We start from the raw sequence: 26,777 nt of genomic DNA on the forward strand, positions 1-26,777 counted from the left end.
GAAATCCCTTCTTGTTAGTATGCGCACATCTTTTCTTTGGGCCAATTTCCCCAGAAACTTCCAGTGTAGCTGCCAACATTCTGGAAACAGAGCAGAGCAAAGGGGCTTGTAATATGGGGAGAAAGGTGCTGGGTGAGGAGAATCTCACCTTTCAGAATGCAGACTTTCACTGATCTCCCTTATTTTTACTGTAGCATTTCATTTCTTTCTTCATCTCTAAATTTCCCCAGACAGTAGGCTTCTATCTTTTGCCAGATTAGGGGAGCCGATCTAGGGTCTAAGTGCTTCTTATGTAAGTTTATATCCCATCCTTTGTTTTCAGCCCTACACCCCTTCTCCTGAACTTCAGAAGCCCTTAGTGCCTCAATTCCTGCTCCTTTCCAGAGTTCTGCAGCTGGACTTGGCTTGCCTCTTATTGGCATCCCTCCTTGCAGGCAATTTGGTTTCCGTTTTCCCTATCCTGCTAAATTAGTTACCATTTATCCATCTGCTTTCCATCTTCCAAAATTCTGTGGATATCTTTCATCTGCTGTCATCTTTCTCAGTCTTTTTGTTTTTATGGTCTTATAATCTCTTTAAAAACTTTTTTGCACTGTTATTTTCTGGGGTTGTTAGTAGAAGTTGAGAAACTTGGGGGTTTCCGTTTGCCCTATTCATCCAGACGTCTATTGCACTTACTTTTTTCCAGTCTGTCTCCTCCTAAGCTGTGAGCTACTTTGGAGCAGATGCCTGGTTACATTCATTTCTGTATTTCCAGGGCCGAGTACATATTAGACACTCAAATGTTTGTTGGACAAATGAGTGAATAAATAAATTGAAGTATTTTCTGTTAGTTTTGCCAAACATTCCTTTTCTTGATGTTTCTCGAAGCAAAGTGCCTACGATGACAACACGAGTCTAGATTCTGCCGTTGTGGCGAGGCTGATCTTTGAACGCAGCTGGTATTCACAGTATGTGCAAGTTACTTAGAGTTCCCAGTGGGCATTGTTATGCAGAAGATTTTATTAAGTATCCAGTGATGAATATATCTCCCAGACTCTTATTACCAAACCCCTGAAGCACATCCTTGATGCCCCCAGCTGACTTAATCACCACATTGCTCTCAAGTACCCAACACATGTTTAATGCTGTGCTCTGGTTTGCCTCTGATGGCACCCATGAGAAGTATGAGGACCACTATTTATCTTGTTAGAGAGAAGACAGTGGAAGAAGCATCCCAGGGGAAAATGTATTATAACTCACCTGGACGTATCTGGATATGCTGTAAAAGACTGACAAGTCCAGGGGAAAGCCCAGAGTGCAGGTTGTATATAGTAGCCTCTTGCTTTTATCATTAGTTCAGCAAGTTTAATTTTGTTATACCAAAAATTAGGTTAAAAAATCAAAGTTCTGTCTTTTTGATAGCTTATCAAATGCAAATGAAGCTGTTTTTTTAAAAAAATTAAATTCAAGTTATCCTACTTTCATATTTATTAAAAATTATTTCTGATAGGTTAGTGTTTTAGTACTGGTGTTTTTCACTTTTTTCCAATCTTTATTTTGCATCCGTTCCTTACATAATAAGTTAACCTTAACCTCTTACCCTCACTTAATGACACTTTCTCCCTTCAGCACTTGTACCTATTTTTCTTAGATTCTAGGCACATAAACAAGTACAGAATGAAGTTACTACCAGTAATGTTAGAACTTGGGAAACAAAACTTATTTATTTACCTTTCTGTTTTCTTTTTTATTTCGTCCTTCCCTCCCCCTCTTCTGAACTATAAAATTAGGTAAAATAAGCTAATAAGCTGATGAGGTATAATCAGATATGATACAACATGTGCCTTATCATGGGGAGAATGTGCTGCTACTTTCTTGGGAAGAAGCCCAAGCAGGCAAGGGCTGCATTCCACGCATCTGGAACACAGCATCCTCAGGAGTGCCATTACTCTCCACCTCACTTTCTCCCTCCCATGCCTTTCTCTCTGTAACAGTGACACAGTCATCACCTCCCTTTCACCAGGAGCAAGGTAAACCAATCCATTCTAGCCCCAGGTTGTTCCTCCCCACCCCCGAAAGAGGCTTCTGAGGTTTCCATAAAACTATATGATTTCTAGCAGTCTCTATTTAATACCATAATACCTTGAATGGAACCTTCTGGAAATGAGCCTTGCCATTCTAGGAATTGATCTAATTCTTCCTTTCGGTGTAGCTCCCAGCACACATACATTACTAAGGTACATTTAAATGATCCTGTCTGAACTCACAGTCCAGTGTCACTGTTGAAAACCATCTGTATATCCCTGAGTGGAATAAAGTTGTATCTGAAGCGTAGCCCATCTTCTGAATGTCTCTAATTACAGGCATTCAGGAGCAGCTTTCAGGGACTTTTCAGACATGCCAGACACATTAACCAGTCCTAGGCTAGGCACACTCTCTAAACTTTTCACTCCATATCTCTGCATTTATATAATTCTGATGATAATATTAATTAAATAACATACACGTCTTTTTACACTTGTGGGCATGTTGGCAAACTTGAAGACTTCCAAAGGTTGTTTTTATATCTAGGAAGAAGGTAGTAAAAACTTGTAAGTTGCTCAAAAAAAATCAGTATAGTAGAATTGTTCCAGATTTTTTCTTCCTTAGCCTTAATAAAATTATGAGTCTGTGTCCAGTCTATGATACAGTTTGACAATAGCCATTTTTATAAAATATTGCAAATAAGAAACACCTGCCAAGCTATTCTAAGCACTTAATTGTAAACAGTAATAATAAAGAGTCCTTTTTAGAGCAAATGCCCTTGCCTTTTTCCATATTCTTTGTGTGGGATTTCTGGAGGAGGCAGTGTAGTATGATGGAGTGCACAGGTTTGAAGTCATACAGGCCTGAATTTAAATCCCAACCTTGCTGTTTATTAGTTACTGGACTCTGGACCAGTTGCTTAATGTTTGTTTCCTTATCTGAAAAATGAGAGTAAAAATTCCTACCTCTTAGAGTCTTGTGGGGATTTGAGATAATGTAAGTAAATCACCTGCTACATCAGCAGTCCCCAACCTTTTTGGCACCAGGGACTGGTTTCATGGAAGACAATTTTTCCACGGACTGCGAATGGGTACGGCGGCGGCGGAGCTCTGCGACCCAGAGCTCTGCAGTACTGGTCCGCAGCCCCAGGGCTTGGGGACTGCAGTGCTGTATCATAATTCATTGACTCTAAGATGCACATTTTTTAACAGCTTGAAATCAAATGGTCTTACCATCAATAAATAAGCATACTGTCATTGTTTAATTGCAATAATTTTTTTCCTTTATTCATGGTACATATTTTAAAGTTCTCATAATTGATGGCAACTTCAATTTTATGAAGTATGGTATGCCTTGCTCTCAGTGAATAGTAGTCACACTTATATATTTTTTCTAAGAGATTTTAATTATACCCAGAAAGAATCTGTATTCTACTAGTTTTCTCAGACTCTGATTTAAGATACCATTACAATTATTAGGAAAAAGAGTATTATAACAAAAATAATAGCAGCTCCTGTTTAATCATTTCACGCCTGAATGTGCATGATACAAAGGTAAAAAGAGATAGATTACATAAGACTTAGCTAGAGTGTGACTGGATGAGGAGCAGGAAGTAGAAGAAAAAGAACAAATATCAGGGACAATGAGTTCTGTGTAGAAAGACATCAAGGTGGTAATTCAGAAACACCTGTTTATAGGTTCCATATTCTTGCAGTTGTAGGAGAAAGTAAATAAGAATGAGTTTTAGAGTCCTAGAATTTTGCTTAAGGAGAGCTAGAGGTTGAAAGATTAGTACCACACATTCATTCTGGCATTCTTACCTTGGAGGATGGAGCGTTTTCCTTTTATATCCTTATGTAGACCAGAAGTCCCGTGCCTGTCGGTTTGGTCCTTCCAGTGTGTGTTGAGCATCTGCTAGGTGCCAGGCATTATGCTGGACTCTGGAGTTATACAGAGATGAATAAAACAGCCCTTGGCTTCAGGAAGCTCCCATCTAATCTATCTCATGCTGTGCTTCTCTTCCCTTCACCTACATCGTTTATCTTTTATTATTATGTTAAATAGATAATCTATGAATTATTTCTTTTTTGTTATAGAACGTATTTCCTTTGAAGCTTAGGACATTTTTTAGTATTCATTTTCATTCAAAACAAAGCATACCACTGAAAAACAAATTTTAAATTAATATGATAAATAATGTGATCATACTCGTAATTAGAAATTTTATCAGTATAACCTATATTTAATGCCAGCTTATATATTTTTATGGCAAGCTAATTTTTTTTTTACAAGCAGTAGAACCAAGGAAGTTAAGCTAATTTTTTTTTTAAATTAGGATCTTAATTAAAAATTTAATTTTTCTTCAGTGAACATATTATGTTCCATTTTAAGATCTTGGTGTAATGTCTTCTTTCTTTGGGGATTTCCAAAAAGGACTATTTATGTGCTTGCATGCCCAAATAATCTCTGTGCCAAAGGAACAGTGACAAATGCCACACAGGGGAAATGACATTTTTAGGATTTTTAATTAATATAACGAGGGAGAAGAAGGAGGGCGCTAATTTGGTACATTTAAATTTTAAATAAGTGTATAAAATGGATTGAATTAATATAAATAAATGACTTTAAAATTGCTTAATTTATTCAGTTTTATTGGCATTGAGCATCTATAATAATAACTAGCAGTAACTGAATACTAGCTATATGCCAGGCACAATTCTAAGTTCTTTAAATGTATGGTCATAACAATCCCATACGGTAGATATCATTACCTGCATCTTACAGAGAAGAAAACAAAGAGTAAGAAACTTCCTTAAGGGAAAGTGGCCAGCAGAGACAAGATTCAGAGCTAGGCAGTCCTAATCACTGCATTACCCTTTGATTACTAAGTCCATTATTATTCAGGGGACAAAATCAGCAGTTGTTAGAAAAATTACTAAAGTTTGATTAAAGTTATCTAAGTTTGCCATTGAATTTGTCACTGAATAGCTAGCTAGGATTTTAGAGAGCATGGCAGTATGTTTTAAAATGTATTATGGACCTCATCTGTTAACATTGTCACATTAATTTTTAAAATAATTATATTTATAATTTAAAATAAAACTTTAAGAAATGCAAAATGGATCTTATGTATAAATAATTGGTATTAAAATGAAGATTATTAAATAAAAACTAGTATAATTATAGTTTCAGGAGTCTAATAAAACTGGTCTTAGATGACTGCTGAATAAGAGGGTCAAAGAACAGGGAAAAGACAGTAATAATGCTGAGCTTTATGACTGGTTGTTGGAAGAAATATCAATAGCATTTGCTTCTGATGTTAATCACGGAAGCCACAAGATAGGGGAGACTCAGCGAAGGCAGTGAGGACTTGATCTGAAGTGACTGTGAGATGGCCTGATGAAATGTCAGCAAAGTAGAGTGAGGAGGGTACCAGCTGGGCGCCCGAAAACCTTGAGCTCTGGTCCTACCTTTGCTGGTCATTAGTGGGTTGACCTTCGGCCAAGGTAGTTGACCCCTTTTGGCCTTAGTTTCTACATCTGAAGACATTGAGGGGTTTTATTGTAAAGTGATTTTCAAACTCTGCTCTAGAGAGTCCTACAGAGTGCCACAGATTCCCTTAAGGGCTGCTTAGTGAGAAACGTAGACCCTTGTTCAAGTTAACCTAAACAGCTATACTTCTAATCACAGGAATCACACACAGCTATAATTTGGTTTAAACAAAGTTTGAAAACCAGTGGATTAGGTGATTTATAAGGCCTTTTCAAGCTCTAAAATTCTTTGTCTCTTGTTTTGAAATCTGGGTTTGGAATCATCCAACAGAGGATAGAGGTTGAATCTGCTGGAATGAGTGAAAGAACAGAGAGCTGAGCTTGTGGGTCGTTTGTTCTTAAGCATTCAGAAGCCATGCATTTCAGGAGTCTCAGCCTGCATTAGCAGCTGTCCTTTCTGGGGGAGGGCTGTAATAGTATTCCTTCACGGGTGAAAGCAGAAGTTCTTAGTTTCTTAATTCCCTACTATCTCTCCAGGATCCTTGAGGATCCCTTTCCATCCAATTTAAAGATTGCTTGTTTCAGTTGTTATCTGCTTCCTCTGCAAATAAACCGTCCTTTTTTTTTTTTGAGCTTTCTCTCTTCCAGAAATGTTTCCTGTGCCTCTCATATGTGCGCTCATGCACATGTGTGATTTCCGTCTCTCTCCTTCTCTGAGTTTCTCCGTTATATCCTGGCCAGTCAAAGCCAGATTTTATGATTCAGGGTAAATACTGTCTTTGAAGGGTGATTGACTACATTTCAACCCCCTACAGAACAATATTTTATAGCCCACTGAAATTCAGGTTGGCTGACAAGTGTGGAATGGAATAGTTTTGATTGGACTAAAATAGCATTTTGTTAGAATATGTTTCCTAAACGGGTGAAATTATTACATAAGAAACTTGAGTGAATTGTGTCATAGAAAACTCACATGAGACTAGGTTATCTGTCTTCCACTTCCCCAAATAAAACTGAAGATGTAGGTGAAACTGAGAGTGGGACATAAATTTCCAGAAATGATCTTAACTGATGTGAGTAAGGGAATTTACCCCTAGTCAAACTCAACTCCCTAATAAAACTACCAAGACTCTAGGAGTTTCACTTGGTCATCATTTTGTGGCCAAAGAGCTACATAGAATGAAGTTCTTTATAAGTGTTCTAGATGGATAGCATGGCTGCAATGAAGGTGTTAGGATGTGAAAGAAAGGGGAGAATTCTTAAGTAACCTGGGGGAGACATTAGCGAATAACATTACTCTCCTCTGATATTCATCATCAACCTCACCATTTACAGTCCGTTAAGAGGAAGTAGCATGCAGTCTTCCATTGGCTGCAACTTGGCATTTACAGCACATAGCACAGATGCCTCTTGTATTACATCAAGTTTACATGGAGCATCAAGTTTTTTTCAAAATAAAATCATTATAAATTCTGGCAGTTTTTATGGTATAATTAAAATGTCTAACAGGATACCTCTGGGAAACTAAATGCAGTTTTACTATTTATAGAGCCAGCAGAGGTAGTGTTTCTTGCCAACTTTCATATCTTGTGACCTATAAATTGCTCTTAATAGCTAATCTGTCATCCCAGCTTCTCATACCAGAAAGCTTGTTTTCTTATTAATCTGTTAATTTGCATCTGCAAAGGACATTTACAAATTCTTGGTTTGAAAACATTGTGTATTAATGCTGGGCATTATAAATAATTTATCACCTGTGATAACAACTCTTAGGTCTAGGTAGTAGATCTTTCTGACATTGTGTTATTCTTCCAACACTAATATAATTTTGATAAACATAATTATTATGAAATCTTCTCTGGTCCCATAGTATTAGAAAAAGCTGACAGGTTACCATGGAGAAGCTATAACGATCACTAATAGCTCTCTAAACTGAGAGTAATAGAATCAAACCAACTTTTCCAACTATTATGGTAGAAAAGAATTCATATATGTACAAATCACTATTTTTAGTAATAATTGCAAAGTATTCCTCCAGCTATAGGTTTTGGCATTGGGACAAACTGGTTAGATTGATGATAATAAACCTGACACCAGTTATTAAGCATGTACAGCATGGAAATGATTTAAGACTATTAAAGACCATGTAATTAAAATTTTCCCCATTTGTGTGGTATTTAAGCCTCTTCTTTGTAGGCCATGGCTATGAGTTCACATTCTTAGAGATCCCTTTGAGGAAGCTCTCTCCCTACTGAGATCTTTAATATTTAATTGTTTTTTGTTTGTGTTTCATTGATTTTTCTACTTTAATCCAAGAAGGATTTGTGGGAGCAAATCCTAAAAGGGGCGAGATCAGAGTAATGAAGGGATTAGTGTCAGATCATAGTCTGGAGTTAGGACAGAATTTGCACATATTTGGGGATTGTATCTGGTTGTTAAAGGGAGGCTCTGTATCTGGTCATAAGCTTCCTGGTGGCCCAAAGAGTTGAATGTGACCACTTAGAAGATTTACATTTTTCTTAAGATAAAACCATAGCAGCTGCATGGTAGAACTGAGATCTGAAGAAATTTTTTTCATCTTCTTATAAAGATGATATTGGGTGATACCATGGCCATCATCCTCAACAATATAGATCAGAAAATTTCTTTGGTTATTCTTGTCCAGCTGGTTTTGTGTGACCTTTGAGTAAGCAACTTCAGAAGTTTGCGACTATCGTTTAACCTTTTATACACAATTACTGCATCAGTTTGGTGGCCAATTAAGGGTAGATTTTCAGGCTATAATATACTCATTTAATAGGGAGTGTATGTCATTTAAGACTAAATCCCACATTCAGTCTTCTTGATTGGCTTGTTTTTGGGTGGCTATTGATTCCCCCTGAATAGGCCTCTAATTTGAATAAACTACTACCATGTAGACCTTTGCGTCTATATTAATACTGGTTTTTAAAGATTAGCCAGGTCTCTGATTTTAGTACCCAGTTCTCTTCAAATTTGTTTTTTCTATAAAAATGCCTAAAATTTTATCATCCAGAAACCTGTGGTAATTGGCACATAATTGAACCACGGGATAGTGTTAACTGTAATTATGATGACTAGAGCATGAAATTATCAATTTATGCTTAGCATTGTGTTGGTCAGGATTGGCCAGATCATGTTATATAATAACAATCAAAACAACAAAGGTTTTTTTAGGGGTGGGGAACCTGTGGCCTTAAGGCCACATGTAGCCCTCCAGATCCCCAGATGTGGCCCCTCAACAAAATCCAAACTTCACAGAACAAATCCCTTTATAAAAAGGGATTATAAAAATTTGGATTTGGTCAAAAGGCTGCACTGAAGGATCCAGAAGGCCACATGAGGCCCAAGGCTACACATTCCCCACTCCACATTGTATGGTTCTTCCTTGAAGATGAATTTTTTCTTTTTTTTTGAGACAGGGTCTTGCTCTGTCTCTTGGGGCCAGAGTGCAGTGGAGTCATCATAGCTCACTGCAACCTCAAACTCCTGGGCTCAAGCGATCCTTTCGCCTCACCCTCCTGAGTAGCTGGGACTACTGGTGTGCACCACCACACCCAGACAATTTTTTCTGTTTTTTATAGAGACAGGTTCTCAGTCAGGCTGGTTTCAAACTCCTGGCCTGAAGTGATCCTCCTGCTTCAGCCTCCCAAAGTGCTAGGATTACAGGTGTGACCCACCACGCCTGGCCTGAAGATCAACGAAAACAGTCAAGGGAAGAGAGAATATGGTGAAGCATGTATTGGTTCCTAAAGCTTTACCTGGACATGATCACATTTATTAGCCACAGCAGGTCCCGTAGCCACCCACACCTAACTTTCTGCAGGCAAGGATGTGCAATCTTATCTGCCTAGAAGGAGAGAAGTTGGCATTTTTATGAACATCCCTAAAGACTACCCTAAGTATTTTAGTCCTTAAAGATACCCAATTTTATTCTAATTAGTTATTATTTTGTATAGCATTTTGTTGTTGTTATTACTGCTTATCTCCCTGGTTTTCATCTACCTCATGGAAACATGCAAAAGTACAAATCATCATGTCACTCCCCTGCTTAAACCTTCTGTGGCTCCGGTTGTCCCCTGGGTGGATTGTAAATTTATCAATAGAGAGGATACATTGTGTAGTCAAATATGCACAAATCTAGAATGGATCTGAGCCTTGGCACAGTTATTAATTGTGTGCTTTTGTAGACATGCCACTTTTGTATCCCTTTGAGTCTTTGCCTCTTTGAGGCTAGTTTTATCTCCCAAATGGATACTATAATAATACACACTTATGAGGTTTGTTATAATGATCAAATGAAACAACATACATGGAAAATACTTTAGATTTTACAAAGTGATGGAAAGACAGAATTCATTCAAACTTAGCTTTCCAGATGCCTCTCCAGCCACTACCCAGGTCTAAATGGCTTCTTGCTCTCTATTCATAACACGCTCTGTCATACTTCATGCCTTTGTTCATGCTGTTTCCATTTCCTAGAATTACCCACTCCCCCAATGAGAAAAACTCCAATTTATTTATTTTTAAATAATAGGACTTTATTTTTCAGAGCAATTTTAGTTTTACAAAAAATTGAGCAAATAGTATAGAAAGTTCCCGTATATCCTCTGTCTCCCATTCAGTTTCCTCTATTATTAACATCTTGCCTTGTATGTGGTACATTTGTTACAATTAATGAACCAATATTGATATATAATTATTAACTAAAGTTCATAATTTACGTTAAGGTTCACTTTCTGTATTGTACAGTTCCATGGGTTTGACAAATGTGTAACATCAATTACCCACTATTATATTATCATGCAGAATAGTTTCACTGCCCTAAAAATCCTCTGTGCTCCACCTTCATCCCTTCCCACTCCTCTGATGCCCCTGTAACCACTAATCTTTTTATTTTTTCTATAGATTTGACTTTTCCAGAATGTCATATACTTGGAATCATACAATATGTAGACTTTTTAGACTGGCTTTTTTCACTAAGCAATATACATTTAAAGTTTCCTCCATGTCTTTTGATGACTTGATAGACCTTTTATAAAAATTTTTAAATTTTAATTAAAAATTTTTTTTTTAATTTTTAATTTTTTTTTTTTTTTGAGGCAGGGTTTCCGTCTGTTGCCCAGGCTAGAGTGCAGTGGTGTCATCATAGCTTAATGTGGTGTTATCATAGCTTAATGTGGTGTCATCATAGCTCAGTGTAACCTCAAACTCCCGGGCTCAAGCAATCCTCTTACCTCATCCTCTCAAGTAACTGGGACTACAGCATCACTATGCCTGGCTAATTTTTAAATTTTTTGTAGAGACAGGGTCTCACTATTGCTCAGACTGGTCTTTAACTCCTGGCCTCAAGTGATCCTCCCACTTTGGCCTCCCAAAGTGCTAGGATTACAGGCATGAGCCACTGCACTTGGCCAATAGACCGTTTCTTTTTAGCCCTGAATAGAATTTCATTATATGGATGTACCACAATTTATTTATCCATTCACCTTTTGAAAAATATCTTGTTTTCTTCCAGTTTTTAGCAATTATGAATAACACTGTTATAAATGTTCACGTGCAGGTTTTTGTGTGGACATAAGTGCTCAACTCATTTGGGTGAGCATGACTGCCGGATCATATGGTCAGAGCATATTTAGTTTTGTAAGAAATTGCCCAACTGTCTTCTAAAGTGGCTGTACCACTTTTTACAGCAATGAATGAGAGTTTCTGTTGCTCCATGTCCTCATTATTATTTAATATTGTCAGTTCTTTTGGATTTTAGTCGTTCTAATAGGTGGGTAGTAGTTTCTCATTGTTGTTTTAATTTGCAATTCTCTAACGACATGATGTTGAGCATCTTTTTATATGCTTACTTGCCATCTGCATGTTTTCTTTAGTGAGCTGTCTCTTCAGATATTTTGCTTATTTTTTAATTGAGTTGTTTGTTTCCTTGTTGAGTTTTTTTATTTTGGGTACAAGGCTTTTGTCAGATACGTGTTGCGCAAATATTTTCTCTCAGTTTGTGGGTTGTCTTTTTTTTCTCTTAGCAGTGTCTTTTGCAGAGCATAGTTTTTAATTTTTAATTTTATTGAAATTCAACTTAATTTTTTTCATTGATTTATACTTTTGATGTTACATCTAAAAAGTCACTGCCAAACCCAAGATCACCTAGATTTTCTCTTATGTTATCTTCTAGGAGTTTTATAGTTTTGCATTTTACATTTAGGCCTATGATCCATTTCAAGTTAATTTTTGTGAAATGTGCAAGATCTATGTCTAAATTAATTTTTTCACATGTGATATCAGTTTTTCCAACACCATTTATTGAGAAGAATATCCTTTCTCCATTGACTTGCCTTTGTACCTTCTCAAAGATTAGTTGATTATATTTGTGTGAGCCTGGAGAATTTTCTTTTTTAAAAACTTACTTTTTTAATTGATACATTGTAATTGTACATATTTATGGGGAACAATTTGATGTTTTGATACATATCTGTGGTATAATGATTCATTCAGGGTAACTGTTATCACCTCATTCATTTATCATTTCTTTGTAGTGAGAACATTTAGAAGCCTCTCTTCTAGCTATTTTGTAATATATAATATTTTACTGTTAGCTGTAGTCACCCTACTGTGCAGAACAACAGAATTTATTCCTCCTATCTAATTGGAACTTTGGACCCATTGATCAGCCTCTCCCTATCTTCCCCTTCTCCACCCTCCACAGTCTCTGGTAACTACTATTCTATTCTATGCTTCTATGATATCAACTGTTTTTTTTTTTAGATTTATCGTATGAGTGAGATCATGCAGTATTTGTCTTTTCTTTGTGTGGCTTATTTCACTTAACATCATGTCCTCCAGGTTTATCCATGTTGTCGCTAATGACAGGAATTCATTCTTTTTAGTGGCTGAGTAGTATTCCGTGTGTGTGTGTGTGTGTGTGTGTGTGTGTGTGTGTGTGTGTGTACACACCACATTTTTGTTATCCAGTCATTCATTGTTGGACACTTAGGTTGATTCCATATCTTGACTGTTGTAAATAATGTTACGATAAACATAGGAGTACAGGTAACTCCTCTACATACTGATTTCATTTCCTTTGGTTATATACCCAGTAGTGGGATTGCTGGATAATAAGGTAGTTCTATTTTTAATATTTTGAGGAACCTCCATATTGTTTTCCATAATGGCTGTACTAGTTTACAATCCCATCAATATTGTTTAAGTGTTCCTTTTTCTCCACAACACTTGTTTTCTTTTGTCTTTTGGTAATAGCCATTCTAAGGGGAGTGAGGTGGTATCTCATTGCAGTTTTAATTTGCATTTCCCTGATGATTAGTGATATTGAGCATTTTTTTCATATACCTGTTGGCCATTTGTATGTCTTCTTTTGAGAAATGTCTATAAAGGTCTTTTGACATTTAATTGGGTTTTAATTGGTTATTTGGGGTTTTTTGCTGTTGAGTTTTTAAGTTCCTTATATATTCTGGATATTAACCTCTTGTATAGTTTGCAAATATTTTCTTCCATTCTGTAGGTTGTCTCTTCATACTGTTAATAGTCTCCTTTGCTGGGCAAAAGCTTTTTAGTTTGATGTAATTCCATTATTTTATTTTTGTTTTTGTTACCTGCACTTTCGAGGTCTTATTTTAAAAATCCTTGCCCAGCTGAATGTCATGAAGTGTTTCCCCTATATTTTCTTCTAGTAGTTTCCTAGTTTTGGTTTTTACATTTTAAGTCTTTAATCTATTTTGAATTGATTTTTGTATATGTGAGAGGTAGGGGTCTAGTCTCATCCTTCTGCATGTGGATATCTAATTTTCCCAGCACTGTTTGTTGAAGAGACTGTCTTTTCCTCAATATATGTTCTTGGCAACTCAGTCAAAAATCATTTGGCTGTAGGTGTGTGAATTTATTTCTGGGCTTAGAGAATTTTCCTGAATGCATGAATGAATGAGCAAATGAACCAACCAACCAATAGACCCAGAACACTCCAATGTTGATGTAAGCTTTGACCACTTGAAATAAAGTACCTTTACCAATACTATGTACTGGATATACCAATGATTCTAAAATATCTCTAAGTAAAGGGTGAATTTTCTCATGCATGTATTTGCAGAAGAGGAAGAGGAGTAATACTCTGGTCTTCAGTGTATGAAGATACCTCACCATCAGTGAGGCAGGCTTCTTGTGTTGTCTTTTCAGTTGTGGTGACATAACTTCATGATCTATTTTCTGGTCATCTTCTGCCATATCTCTGAAATGAATAAAGCTATGTCAGTGTTATCTTGGTTGGGTTAGGGAGAGACACTAAAATCTAAAATTTTTGAGCATTTTCCATGTGCTAAGTCCTGAGCCACAGTGATTATAAGCACTATATTGTTTAGTATTCATGTAGGATATTAATATTCCCATTTTACAGAAGCGGCAAAGAAGGCTCAAAGATGTTACATAACGTACATTATCACACATTGTGTCATTTGAACCCATGCGTGTCTGGTTCCAGAGTGTATCCATATTCTTCTGTCTCTCTACCTGTTGGGTTGTGGGTGGTTGATCTAGGACCTTGGGTTTATGGGTGTGGAACTGGCAGGGAATACATGGTGCATGTGGATTTGAGCAGTAAAAAAGAAAATCAATATTTCTGGTACTAGCTGCAGGTACATTTCCCATTTTTCCAACAACATGCTATGAATCAATCAGCAATTATGTTGAAAATTCTCTATATAACACTGTATTACACTGTGCATGTAGTCCTCCCACAAAATATAACTCTTGTGAAAAATACATACAGTAAGGGAAAAAACATGCTAGATGGGAGGAAAACATGTTTAAATCTTCAGCATAATATTTAATGGTAGTGTCATCACTGTGGTTATAGTTTGGGTAGGTTAACTTTATTTTTCAAACTAAAAACCCTTAAAGGTAGTTTGAAGAAATATGAGCAAATGTCTTGCTCTGGCTTCATGTCCGGTGAAACTAACTTGTCAGATGCAATTCTTTTGTAAATATTCAGGTCCCAGAGTAAAGGGTGACTGACTCCTATGTGCCTAAGTCTGCAGCTGGAAATTATGCTTTGGCAAGGTCATGAGTAATTTATATCTTATAAAAAGAGGAAAGTGTTGTTTTATTCCAGCCAGATAGTTTGTTAGCATAACTGTTTGTGTGCATTTTAGCATTCAAATACAGATGTTCCAAAATGTTTCCACTGTGGGAAGCAGCTGCTGCTATTCTAGCACAAAAATCTCAAAGAGATTAATATACAAAGGCAGCATGAACCTTCGTGGCAAATGCAGCATCTGCTTGAGGTGGGGCCTGTGATTCCCCATAGATAGTGGGTCTTCAGATCCTCATTAACAGCCTGAAACCATGTTTCAGATCTAAGCTTATTCTACAGGAACAGGAACAAAGACAAGTGATTAATTTGTAATTCACTTAGCTGATAAATATCATCACATGTTATTTGCCCAGGGGCTGTAAAACACTGTACTTTATTTCCTGTGGCAACTGATAGGAATATAGATGTTTGGTCATAACGATTGATGTTTTCAGTTGCCATTACTAGCTTCTGCTTGGTAACAGAGCTCAGCTCAGCCAGCTTGCTGTCATAAAACATCCATCCACACGTTAGTGATGCATTCACAGAGCACTTTACAGTTTAGTAAAGGCATTCACATGCACTAGTTCATCTGACCTATCCCAGCCCTATGAAGTATGTATAATATTGCTATTAGCACCGTTTTATAAATAAAGAAAACATGAGTGAAGAAGTACAATGACTTTAATTAGGGTTATATAACCACAGCCTCTGACTCTCAATCCTGATCCACTTTTATACTATGTAAAGCTGCCTTTCTAATTTCAGAGGCTATGATATGTGCTTCATAAATTATACCAGCCTTTGTAGAAATGCTTACTTCCAGGACACCCACCATGAGGAGTCCCAGCCTGACAGCACTGCCTGGTAACTGGAGGATGCCAGGCAAAGCTAATGTAGTAGTCCTTCCCTCTTTCCTCCACATCCCAGAGGGGAAATGCCCAAATATTCCCTTTCCTTATGTTCAGAGAGCTTCAGTAAATGAGCTCCTGTGTCTCCCTGGCATTTGGAGAAATGAAGAACCAGAAGCAGAAGATCCCAGGGCTATCATTTGGAGTTGCCATAAACCAGAAGTTCCTGAGAACAGTGACGCCTGGGGCGTTGTGCCTGCCTGGAGCCTTATAAATCTATCCCCTGCAGTGTTCAAGGGCTCATTGCCTCCAATCAGATCTACTATTTGGAATTATCCAGTGAATTATTTATGGTTTACACATTTGACAGGGCCTCATGACTGGGTTTGAAAACATTCAGTTTCTGGCTTGCTGCTTGGGCCTAGAAATGTCTGTCTGGAAAACTGTGGCTCGGAGAAGTTAAGTTGCTAAAGATCCTGGAGCTAGTAAAGGGCAGAGCAGTTCTGAACCAAGTGTGTCAATTCTAAGCTATGCTAGCTCCATAGTGAAAGAGCCTGTATGTTTTCCTTTGAGGGCAACAAAGCTTTGTGAGGGGGTGGGGTGGGGGTTGTAGACTGTTTGGGCAGGCTTGGGTAGAGAAGAACCCCAAAGCATAAGGTGGGGAGGCCAGCTACTGAAGTAGAGGAAAGAGGATGAGTCTCTGGGCCCACAGCAAGGGAGGAAAAGAAGATTGTTGAGGTAGGGGACCGATGGGGGTGTGAGCGGTAGAAAGGTCCATGTACAATGTGTTGACATGGAGTCCTAGCCTCAGTCTCAAAGAAGCTCTCAAAGTGGGAACCTGAGGCTAGCATACATCCACATGGCATGCTCTTTGGTGACATCACTGCTGCTTCTGCCAGAATCGCACTGCGGCAGCATTGTTACTGTCGGGGAATTGTTTCTGCTCTCCAACACTCAAAAAAAAACAAAAAAGTAAATTTCTAAGTATGTATTTCCTCTCTATTTTCTAAATGTTTTTGTTGGAATATCTGTGAAATGATAAAAGCAACTTGAAGCAATATAGGACACTTTGCAAGCATACTATTTGCAAGCACCATTACAAAAAAGGTCTCAGTCATTTTGATCAAGAACTTCTATTTCCCAGACAAAGAAAATAGGATAGCAAATCATTCATATCTATAAAATATTAATAAAAGTGTTCTGAAGTGCACAGACATGGAACACATCTCATAAAGAAATGCCCTTACTCCAGGAGGACACCATCCCCTCATTGTTATTCCCTAGCCCGCAGGCCCTTGGGAAGATTACTTGCCTACTTGTGACACCCTTTGTTCTGGCAGGATCACATGTTCCTGCTACTAAGAGGGAATGCCATGAAGAAAGGGGGCTACATGACTCTAGCTACCAGCTTGTAATGAAAGAAGGAAAGGATAGGCGAGCTTCCAACTTTTAGAATAAAAAGAAGGTCAGAAGAAGCCCAGCATAACTTCCCTTTTATATCTCTGCAAAGGAATTAGAAACTGAAGACTAGAATCTAAGACTATATGTACTTGTTAAGACTGTAGGAACCGGCCGGGCGGGTGGCTCACGCCTGTAATCCTAGCACTCTGGGAGGCCGAGGCGGGAGGATAGCTCGAGGTCAGGAGTTCAAGATCAGCCTGAGCAAGAGCGAGACCCTGTCTCCACTGAAAATAGAAAGAAATTAGCCAGACAACTAAAAATATATGTAGAAAAAAATTAGCCAGGCATGGTGGAGCATGCCTGTAGTCCCAGCTCCTTGGGAGGCTGAGGCAGGAGGATTGTTTGAGCCCGGGAATTTGAGGTTGCTGTGAGCTAGGCTGATGCCACGGCACTCTAGCCAGGGCAACAGAGAGAGACTCTGTCTCAAAAAAAAGACTCTAGGAACCATGTAACATCTTTTGTTATTTTTGTTGTCCCTGTGTGGTTCGCTATACCAACGTAGAGACATTTTCCTTAAAACCTTTAAGAGAAAAAGGGTTTGTGTATTTTTCTTTGGACAAAAAATAACTGACTGGCAAGCAATGTGAGGAGCTAGGAAGATACCACCTCTCTGCAGGGAGAGGCTAAGGTTAAAAAAACTCTACGCATGAAAAGAAAAACTTGAAGAGCCATTGTGAGCCTGAGAAGGGGGACCACCCCATCCAGAGGTACAGAGATTATAACCCACCCCTTGTTTTCATCTGAGACTCATCCAAATCTAAGCCCTCTACAGTAACCAGCACTGATAAAGTTACATTGAAAGAACAGAGAGACCAGGACCCTCCACTGAATCCTGGGTCACAAAATCATCAGTCATCATGGTAAACATCTCCCTTACCGTTAATGTAGCCATCTGCTTTGGAAGAAGACAAGAATAGAGAAATGCCCGGGAGTGCAAAGAGCCAAGCATGGATTTCTCTTGTGATTTTCCTATGGTCTATTATATGTAGTAATTAATTTTGATTTTCTTCAACATTTTCTTATACCACAGAGATTAATAGGTATTAACAGAGATATAATATCATAATTAATATTAAAATGTCAATGAGTCTTTAAACTGAAATGAAGATTATATGGAATACAGCTTATTTCTGTGAGATTAGCTATGGAAAGTTACTGATTAAACTGCCATTTTCTTTTATTAGGAATTGTTTGGATATGCTCTTTATCAGTTCTGCATAGGTCTGTGGAAAACCGATAGAAACACCATTAGGAATTAGATTGGATAGTAGCAGGCAAACGGTAAAATTTTATCTGCTGAAACATACCAAAGCTATTTTCTGATGTATTTTCATTTTTCTGCCTTATCCTTTCTCTCCAGGCAGCTTCATCAGCGTTGAGCAGTCTGGGCCACGTGTACACAGCCATTGGAGACTACCCCAATGCTCTGGCCAGTCACAAACAGTGTGTTCTTCTCGCCAAGCAATCCAAAGACGAACTTTCTGAAGCCCGAGAACTTGGCAACATGGGAGCTGTGTATATTGCTATGGGTGACTTTGAGAATGCTGTGCAGTGCCACGAGCAGCATCTGAAGATAGCGAAGCACCTGGGGAACAAGCGAGAAGAGGCCCGGGCCTACAGCAACCTGGGTAGTGCTTATCATTACCGGAGGAACTTTGACAAGGCCATGTCATACCACAACTACGTGCTAGAGCTGGCACAGGAGCTGATGGAGAAGGCCATTGAGATGCGGGCCTATGCTGGCCTAGGCCATGCTGCCAGGTGCATGCAGGATTTGGAGAGGGCTAAACAGTACCATGAGCAGCAGCTGGGCATTGCTGAGGATCTCAAGGACCGGGCTGCAGAGGGGCGAGCGTCCTCCAATCTGGGTAAGGACAAGATTGCTTGCAAGATACCAGGTCAATGCCATGAGCTGAAAATAGCTGGAGTAGGCCACCATCTTTTACCAATCTGTGTGCTTACATTCAAAAGAATCTCCTTATTGTATATGTTGTATCTTTCCTTCAGACATATTTCCTTGGAGCCTACCTGCTCTAAATCACATGAGTCATCATAGTGCCCTAAGGATTAGAATTCTGAAATACTAGAAAAACAAAACACCCAACCTTTTAATCTGTCTAGAGAGAAGAGCAACCAGATTTGTCTAATTAGAGAGAAGGAGAATGAAATGATTCTGTAAAGCTATGTTTGGTTTAAATGAGAGAGAAGGAGCTAGAAAATAATCAGTGGCTGGGAATTTGAGAGGATTTTTTGCTTACAGGGATTTCTTTACTTGGTGAATTAACCCCAGAGGAAATGCATTTTTTCCTCAAAATAATGTGTATTCACAAATAATATTGCTAGTTTTAGTATAAATGCAAAAATTATGTTTTGAAAGATCTATTTCAGTAAGATAGATTTGCAGTCACTGTTTTGATAGTACGTGGCTACAGTTAAAATATTTAACATTTGGAGAGTTTATATGTAGTGGTAAGAAACAATAAGTAATTGGTAACTGGCTACTTTTTAGAAGATATTGTTGTTGTTTTATCTCTATATCCGAGCAGATGTGGGTACGTAATCAATGAAAGATACAGATGAGTTTGGAAGTATTAGTGTATGCTTGTCAGATTTTAGTAGCAGTAGAAAGTAAAACTCAGCCCCTTTTTCCTATGTAACCTACCAAACCAAGGTATCCTCATCTCTATTTATTTAATTTTAGCACTACTCTTCCCTCCTCCCTACCTCTGGTTATTTTAATCAAATGTTTCTTGAATAGTTGTTACAGAAACTCTTGCAGATTCCTAGAGATGGTTCTGAAGATGGTATTGAGATCAGAATGAAAGTCTAGAGAGTCTGGCAAGAACTGTAGAAAAAAGCTCTTAACTTTATGTATTCATTTAACAGATTACAAGTATTTATCGAATCCTTATTATGTGCTTAATCTTGGAATAGTTGCTTTCAGGGATACAGAAGTTAAAAAAAATCCTTGATCTCAAAGAGCTTATAGTTTAGTTGGAAAAATAAGACTAATACATAGGATAATAGTGGCTTTCCTACAAGACAATGTTAATAATGTCATGTCACCATGGAATTTTTAGAAGGGAGACTCTGACTAACTGGAAATAGTGAGGAAAGTTTCTTGCCGATTAGACCCAAGTGGACCTTGAAGAATAGGTGAGATTTGTCCAGGAATGGGATGGCATTGATGGCAAGACACATGTGAAAGGAGGTATGAGATGCAGTAGGTTGGCATATCTGAGGGATGGTGGCGTGATTGCCTTCAGGAATGTGCTAGAGGGTGGTAGATTAGTATGAAAACTAGGCAAGGGATGTGCTAGTGAACAGGACCTTCTAAAGATTTTTGAAATGTAGGAGTGGGAAGATAGATTAGGTATTTAAGGCAGATGAGTAAAGCGGTGGCATGCAGGATAAATTGGAGGACTTGGAACCTGGAGTTTAGAAAGCTGTATATAGTGAACTATTCAGATTTTACTTTTCATCTTGTGTCAGTTTTGATAAGTTGTAGTTTTCAAAAACTTTGTTCATTTCATGTAAGTTGTTGAATTTCTTGGCCTAAAGTTGTTTATCATATTTTCTTATTATTCATTTAATGTTTGTAAGATACATAGTGATATGCCCTCTTTCATTCCTGATACTGGTAATTTGTATTCTGCACCTGCACCTTCCCCCCCTTTTCTGGATCATTCTGACTAGAGATTTATCAATTTTCTTGATCTTTTTAAAGAACCAACTTTTGCTTTTTTCTATTGTTTGTTTGTTTGCTTATTTCTGCTCTATTATCATTTTCTTCCTTATAGTTACTTGGGGTCCTTTTTGTAGCTACTCTGGGTCAAGGCCTAGGTCATTTATTATAGACCCCTTCTTTTTTGTAATACAAGTATTTAAAGATATAAAATTTCCTCTAAACACTACTTGACCTGCATCCCATAATTTCTGATGTATTTTATTTTCACTTTCATTGAATTTTTAAATTTTTCTAAGGTGATTTGTGATTTCTCTTTTTTTTTTTATTTTTTTTATTTTTTTATGTTTTTTTTATTTCAGCAAATTATGGGTGTACATACGTTTAGGTTACGTGTGTTGCCCTTGGTTTCCCCCCCACCGAAGTCCATGTTTCAAATATGTCCATCCTTCAGGTAGTGCGCATTGCACTCCTTGTGTATACAAATACCCGTTCCCCTCCTCCCTCCTCCCCCCTCCTCCCGCCGCCCTCCCCGTGGTACAGATGTTTAGGTTACGTGTGTTGCCCTTAGTTCCCCACCCCCAAGTCCGTGTTTCAGATATGTGATTTCTCTTTGATTCACTGTTTAATTTAAAAACATTTGGGATTTTCACAAATGTTTTCTTGTTACCAAATTTTAGTTTAATTTCATTGTGGTCAGAGAACATACTCTGTAGGATTTTAATGGGAGTAGTGGTCTATAGATGTCAGTTAGATCAAGGTAGTTGATATTGTCATTCAGATCATCTTTGTCTTTATTGATTATTTTTGTCTACACATTTTATCAATTGCTAAGAGGGGAGTTGTTAAACTCTACTTATTGTGGATTTGTCTGCTTCTCCCTTTAATCCTGCGAAACTTTGCTTCATGTATTTTAAAGCTCTCTTACTGGGTAGATAGTCATTTATGATCTTTTGTCTTCCTGAGAAAATGCTCCTTTTATCATTATGAAATGTCTCTTTTTATCTTTGGTAATGCCCTTTTGCTTCAAAGTTTACTTTATCTGATACTGATATACGCATTCCCACCTTCACATGCTTATTGTTGCTGTGGTTCATCTTTTTCTATTTTTATTTCTCTAATAGCTCATTGGGCTCAAGTGATCCTCCTGCCTCAGCCTCCAGAGTAGCTGGGACTATAGGTGCTTGGCACAATGCCTTGCTGATGTTTCTTTCTTTCCTTTTTTTTTTTTTTTTAAATTACAGAGGGGGTCTTGCTCAGACTGGTCTTGAACTCCTGAGCTCAAGCAATCCTCCCACCTCGCTCTCCCAGGGTGCTAGGATTACAGGCGTGAGCCACCGTGCCCAGCCCAACCTCTATATTTTCTGACTGCTTTGGTTGCTCTCCAGTGCCTTCTGGTAGGTCTCCTGCCCACCCCCCCACCAGAATTTACAGTTGTTATTTATAGGAGGGTCTGTCTAAAAGGAGGAGCTACTACTCCTCCATTACTGGAAGCTGAACCCCTCTTATCCATTTTTAACCCATTGCAGTTCATTTTGCACCCTTTGTCCCCTGACAAAAGATCAACAGTGATCTCTTCATGGCTGAGTTGAGAGATCTTTTGGATAGTTGTAGATTTCAGTATGCAGCAGTTGGGCATGCTCTGCTGATTTCTTCTTGAAATTCTTTCCTCTCTAGGTTTCTATGAAGCACCACTGTCCTGATTTTCTTCCTAGCTGCTCTTTCTGTATCTTTTTCATTGGCTTTTCTTGCCCCCTTCGAAAGATGAACAATTTTTAAAAGTTATAAAAGTGGTACTTTTGTAAAAAATGTTTGCAATATTAAAATGTATAAAATGGAAAAAGGAGGTTCACCCCCTAAAATTATTACTGTCTTACTCCTCAGTTAACTACTGTTAATAATTTGATTAAAATACTTCCAGACCTTTTATCTATGTATATAAACATGTCAGTACATGTGTATGTGTGTAAATATACACGTGTGTGTAGATTGTTCCCTTTTTTGAAACTTGGATCATAATATATATACTTTCCTACAGCCTGCTTGTTTTCACTCTGCCTTCTTTCTTAGGCTTCCCTCTATGTCATTATTCAGATGTCCTCCTTTATCTTCAATGGCTCCTTTCCATTGTATTGTCACTTGTTGAATGTGGGAGTCCTCGTGTTTTGTTCCCTGATTCTTCTCTGTTCTTTTTTAGTATGTTTCTCTTTATCATTTGTCACCCCAAACTTAGACCACTGCTTCAGTGCATGTTGTTTCTAAATCTGTATTCACCAGCTCTGACTTCTTTCTGGCCTGAGCATCATTTTCACATTTCCAACTGCCTAGTGGATATTCCATCTGATTCTCATGCTGATCTGTCAAAGTTAGTGAGTCTGAACATGAAATATCTTTTTTCTAAATTAACTCCTAACTTTCCTAACTCTGTTCATGACAGCCCCGCCCTTTAGCCATCTGTCTTAGTTTCCTATTGCTATGTAACAAATTACCATAAACTTGGAGGCTTAAAACAATGCAAATTTATTCTTGTATAGCTCTGGAGGTCAGAAACCTAAAATCAGTGTTTATTGGTGTAAAGTCAAGATGTTGACAAGGCTGGTTCCTTCTGCAGAGTTCAGAGGAGATTCTGTTTCTTTGCCTTTTTCAGCTTCTAATGGCTGTTTTCCTCCTCCATCAGAGTGCATCCCTCTGATCTCTGCTTCTGTCGTCACGTCACCTTCTCTTCTGCCTCTGACTCCAGCATCGCTCTAATAAAGACTGTTGTGATTATATCAGGCCCACCTGGATAATCCAGAATAATCTCCCTATCTCAAGATCCTTAACTTAATCATACCTGCAAAGTCACTTTTGCCATATAAGGTAACATTCAGGGGTTCCAGGGATTAGGACGTGACATATTGTAGGGGAGGGGGATGTTATTATTCAGTCTACCATACCATCTTGACTTAGAACTCTAAAGTCACCATTTGATTTCTTCCTTTTTTTTTTTCGGGTGATTTCTAATCTAACAGTTGCCAAATAAATGTTTTCATAAAGATTCTTTTCTTTCATTGCCCCATCCTAGCTGCCTAGTCTATTACGTCAACCTAGTAGTTGGGTTTTCCTCACCATCATTCCCTTCTTCCCATGTCACCTCCATCCACATATCATATTAGACTGATCTTCCTAAAGCTGTGCTCAAATCATTAGTTGCCATATATTGTGTATCAGAGTCCTTACCTTAAAATGAAGGCTGTCATGATTACAGACATGCCTAATTTTCTGTTCTTTAATTCTGCTGCTACTTTATATATATTCATTACCTAAAACTGGGCTTTTCCATCTTGACTGATCTCACCACATTGGCCATGCTTTCCTGCTTTAATAAATTTTCTCAAGCTGTTTCTTCCGCTTAACTCCTGTGTCTCTATCTTGCTTGTCTAAATTTTACCCTTCTTTTTAGAATTATCACAAATACCATCCAGTACTCTAAGCCCCTCTTGGTAAGTTCTTTCCCTTTTCTGAGCCCTAATAATACTTTTAAAATTTCTCTTATTCTATTAATATTCAATCATAAATTATAGTTATTTGTATACCTGTATAGTTGCCTATACTGGGTTAAAGTTCATTAGAAGTATGAACTATGTTTTACTCTGTAATATCCCTATCACCAAGTATAACCCCTTACACAAAAATACTTGTGTTTTTAGATTGAACGAGTCAAAGCTTATACCAAGAGGTTGTGCCCAGGAGATTGGAAGAATAGTGGTGACTTTGGAAAGAAACAGGAAAGCTGGGAGGGGAAAAGCACATGATAAGTTTGATTTTGTATACTCCCATACATATTTCTCTCATTTAATATAACACAAGCAAATAGAACTGGAAATAGTATTTTAAGATGACATTATCCCAGTGACATCTGTGAGATAGAAAAGAAAGCCAGCCAGGGAGACTGAGTCAGGCTCACAGAGAGTGGAGGGCATCCAGGTGGAGCTCAGGGAGACGAGACCTTCAAGATGTGAAAGGTATAACATTCATATCAAAGAAGCCAAGGAAAATGAGATTTGAGTCACTAGAAAGGTTTTTGGACAATAGAAGCTTCCTGTGCATATTTGAGGGTAAAGTGGATAGAATTTGTGGACATGGAGAGAGAGAGAGGGAGAGAGAGAGAGAAGATGGAGATGACAAGAAGTCTTTGTCCTTTGGTGGTCAGCATGTACTAATATTAATATTTGTTACCCAGCTTTTATTTGTTTTAAAACAAAGCAAGTGGAAATTATTTAGAGTCTTCAGATTTCTTATCAATAAGTAGCCTAGCTGTTTTCTAACCATGTCTTCCTTGTGAAAATAATGTAAAATTTTGGCTTAGAAAATGGCCATCTTTTCTTTTATGCTCAAAACAACTATAGTTGCTTGACAGTATTTCTATAGCCTCTAGTTTTTTGGTGTTTTTCTTTATGGTTCTAATTTAGGCAGTTTAGAGTCAAACCTCAGATGTGCTACAGAGTAGGTTACTAGACTAAAGGCTCAATTAAAGTCCTTTCACTCGGATAATCACAAATCTTCTAATTTACTGGGGAACCAGGCAGAATTACCTCTCATCTCACTTTGGGATAAACTGCAATTAGGAAAGCGAGAAAGGAGACAATGAGAAGGATGGCTCGGTCTCCGCCACCATGACCACCACCACCACCACCACACAAGTGACCACTTAGTTTGCCCCTGTGCTGCAGCAACAGATAAAGACAAAGGTGAGCACATTTCAGAAGCCATTTCCCATACACATCAGTGTTGGGCCTGTTGTCTCTACTATTGGGTCAAATATGCAAGATGGAAAGTTCTTTCCTCCTAGGCCTGAGATCAGATATCTAATAATTCATCTATGGAAAATAATTGATAGTTTAAAAAACCTCCCTTTTTAGTCAAAAAGACATTTTCAGCCAGGCAGGATGGCTTACACCTGTAATCCTAGGACTTTGGGAAGCCGAGATGGAAGGATTGCTTGAGGCCAGGAGTTCGAGACCAGCCTGAACAAGAGGAAGACTCTGTCTCTACAAAAAATAGAAAAAATTAGCTGGGCATGGTGCACCTGTAGTCCCAGGTACTCAGGAGGGGATCGCTTGAGCCCAGGAGTTTGAGGTTGCAGTGAGCTGTTACATGATGGTGCTATTGCACTCTAACCAGGGTGACAGATTGAGACTCTGTCTCAAAAAAAAAAAAAAAATTTATATCTAAAAAGTAGCTTATTTGGGAAGGAATGGGAAATGGGACTAGTGTTGATTGATTCATTTGTTCACTTACTCATTCATTCTTTTGCTCAACAAATATTTGCTGAATATTAGTTATGTGATAGGCACTGTGCTAGCTTTTAATGAATAAAACCAACATAGTTCTTATCCTCATGGAGCTTATGGTTTTTCATTCAATAAGTGTATATTAAAGCATGCTCTGGCCACATGTTTATATTCATTTTCATATTTAATCCTCCCCACAAACCTATGAGGTTGAGAATATTAATTGATTTTACATATGAGAAAACCAAAGCCCATGTAGGTTAAAAAACTTAATTTTTTTTAACTCCTTGGGTCTCAGGAGACTTGTAGCATAAAAGGCTCATTAAAATCTCATAAAATGACACTTGGCCTCTTTTTTTTCTGTGTTTTCAAACCATCCTGGGAGTCATGTGTTAGAGCAAAAGTTTGGTAGCATTGTGGTGGGTATACATCATTGGTCTTACTTACAGTGCAGCAAAATGATAGTCACTGGAAATGGTGACTCAGCTATTATAATTCTAGAGTGTAAGAATATTACCTAAGTAACTTTTAGAAAAATCATGTTTAAAAATTAAATTCTGGCAGTCTGAATCAGAAATTCTGAATTCCCAAGGTCAGGTAGAACAGTGTTATATATAATCTACGTAATATACACATGTATTGTACCTTAGGTATATATTATTCTTGAGGCCAGGTGTTTGAGACCAATATGAGCAAGAGTGAGACCCTGTCTCTATAAAAAAATAGAAAATATTAGTCAGGTGTGGTGGTGCATGCCTACAGTCCCAGCTACTCAGGAGGGGATCGCTTGAGCCCAGGAGTTTGAGGTTGTAGTGAGCTGTGATATGATGATGCCATTGCGCTTTAGCCGGGTGACATTTTGAGACTCTATCTCAAAAAAACAAAAAGACATTTTATATCTAAAAATTA

At 37.9% G+C, this 26,777-nt stretch overlaps 1 protein-coding gene across 1 annotated transcript in view; it reads left to right on the forward strand.

Moving 5' to 3' along the window:
• TTC28 (tetratricopeptide repeat domain 28) overlaps positions 1 to 26,777 on the forward strand; it is a 690,486-nt gene that overhangs the window by 496,191 nt on the left and 167,518 nt on the right. Inside the window, exon 6 of the mRNA XM_012644090.1 lies at positions 18,271 to 18,778. Coding sequence (XP_012499544.1) covers positions 18,271 to 18,778 — 508 coding nt within the window. The remainder of the gene's footprint in view (positions 1 to 18,270; positions 18,779 to 26,777) is intronic.

Source organism: Propithecus coquereli, unplaced genomic scaffold (assembly GCF_000956105.1).
Source record: "Propithecus coquereli isolate 6110/MARCELLA unplaced genomic scaffold, Pcoq_1.0 Scaffold206, whole genome shotgun sequence".
Taxonomy (NCBI): Eukaryota; Metazoa; Chordata; class Mammalia; order Primates; family Indriidae; genus Propithecus; species Propithecus coquereli.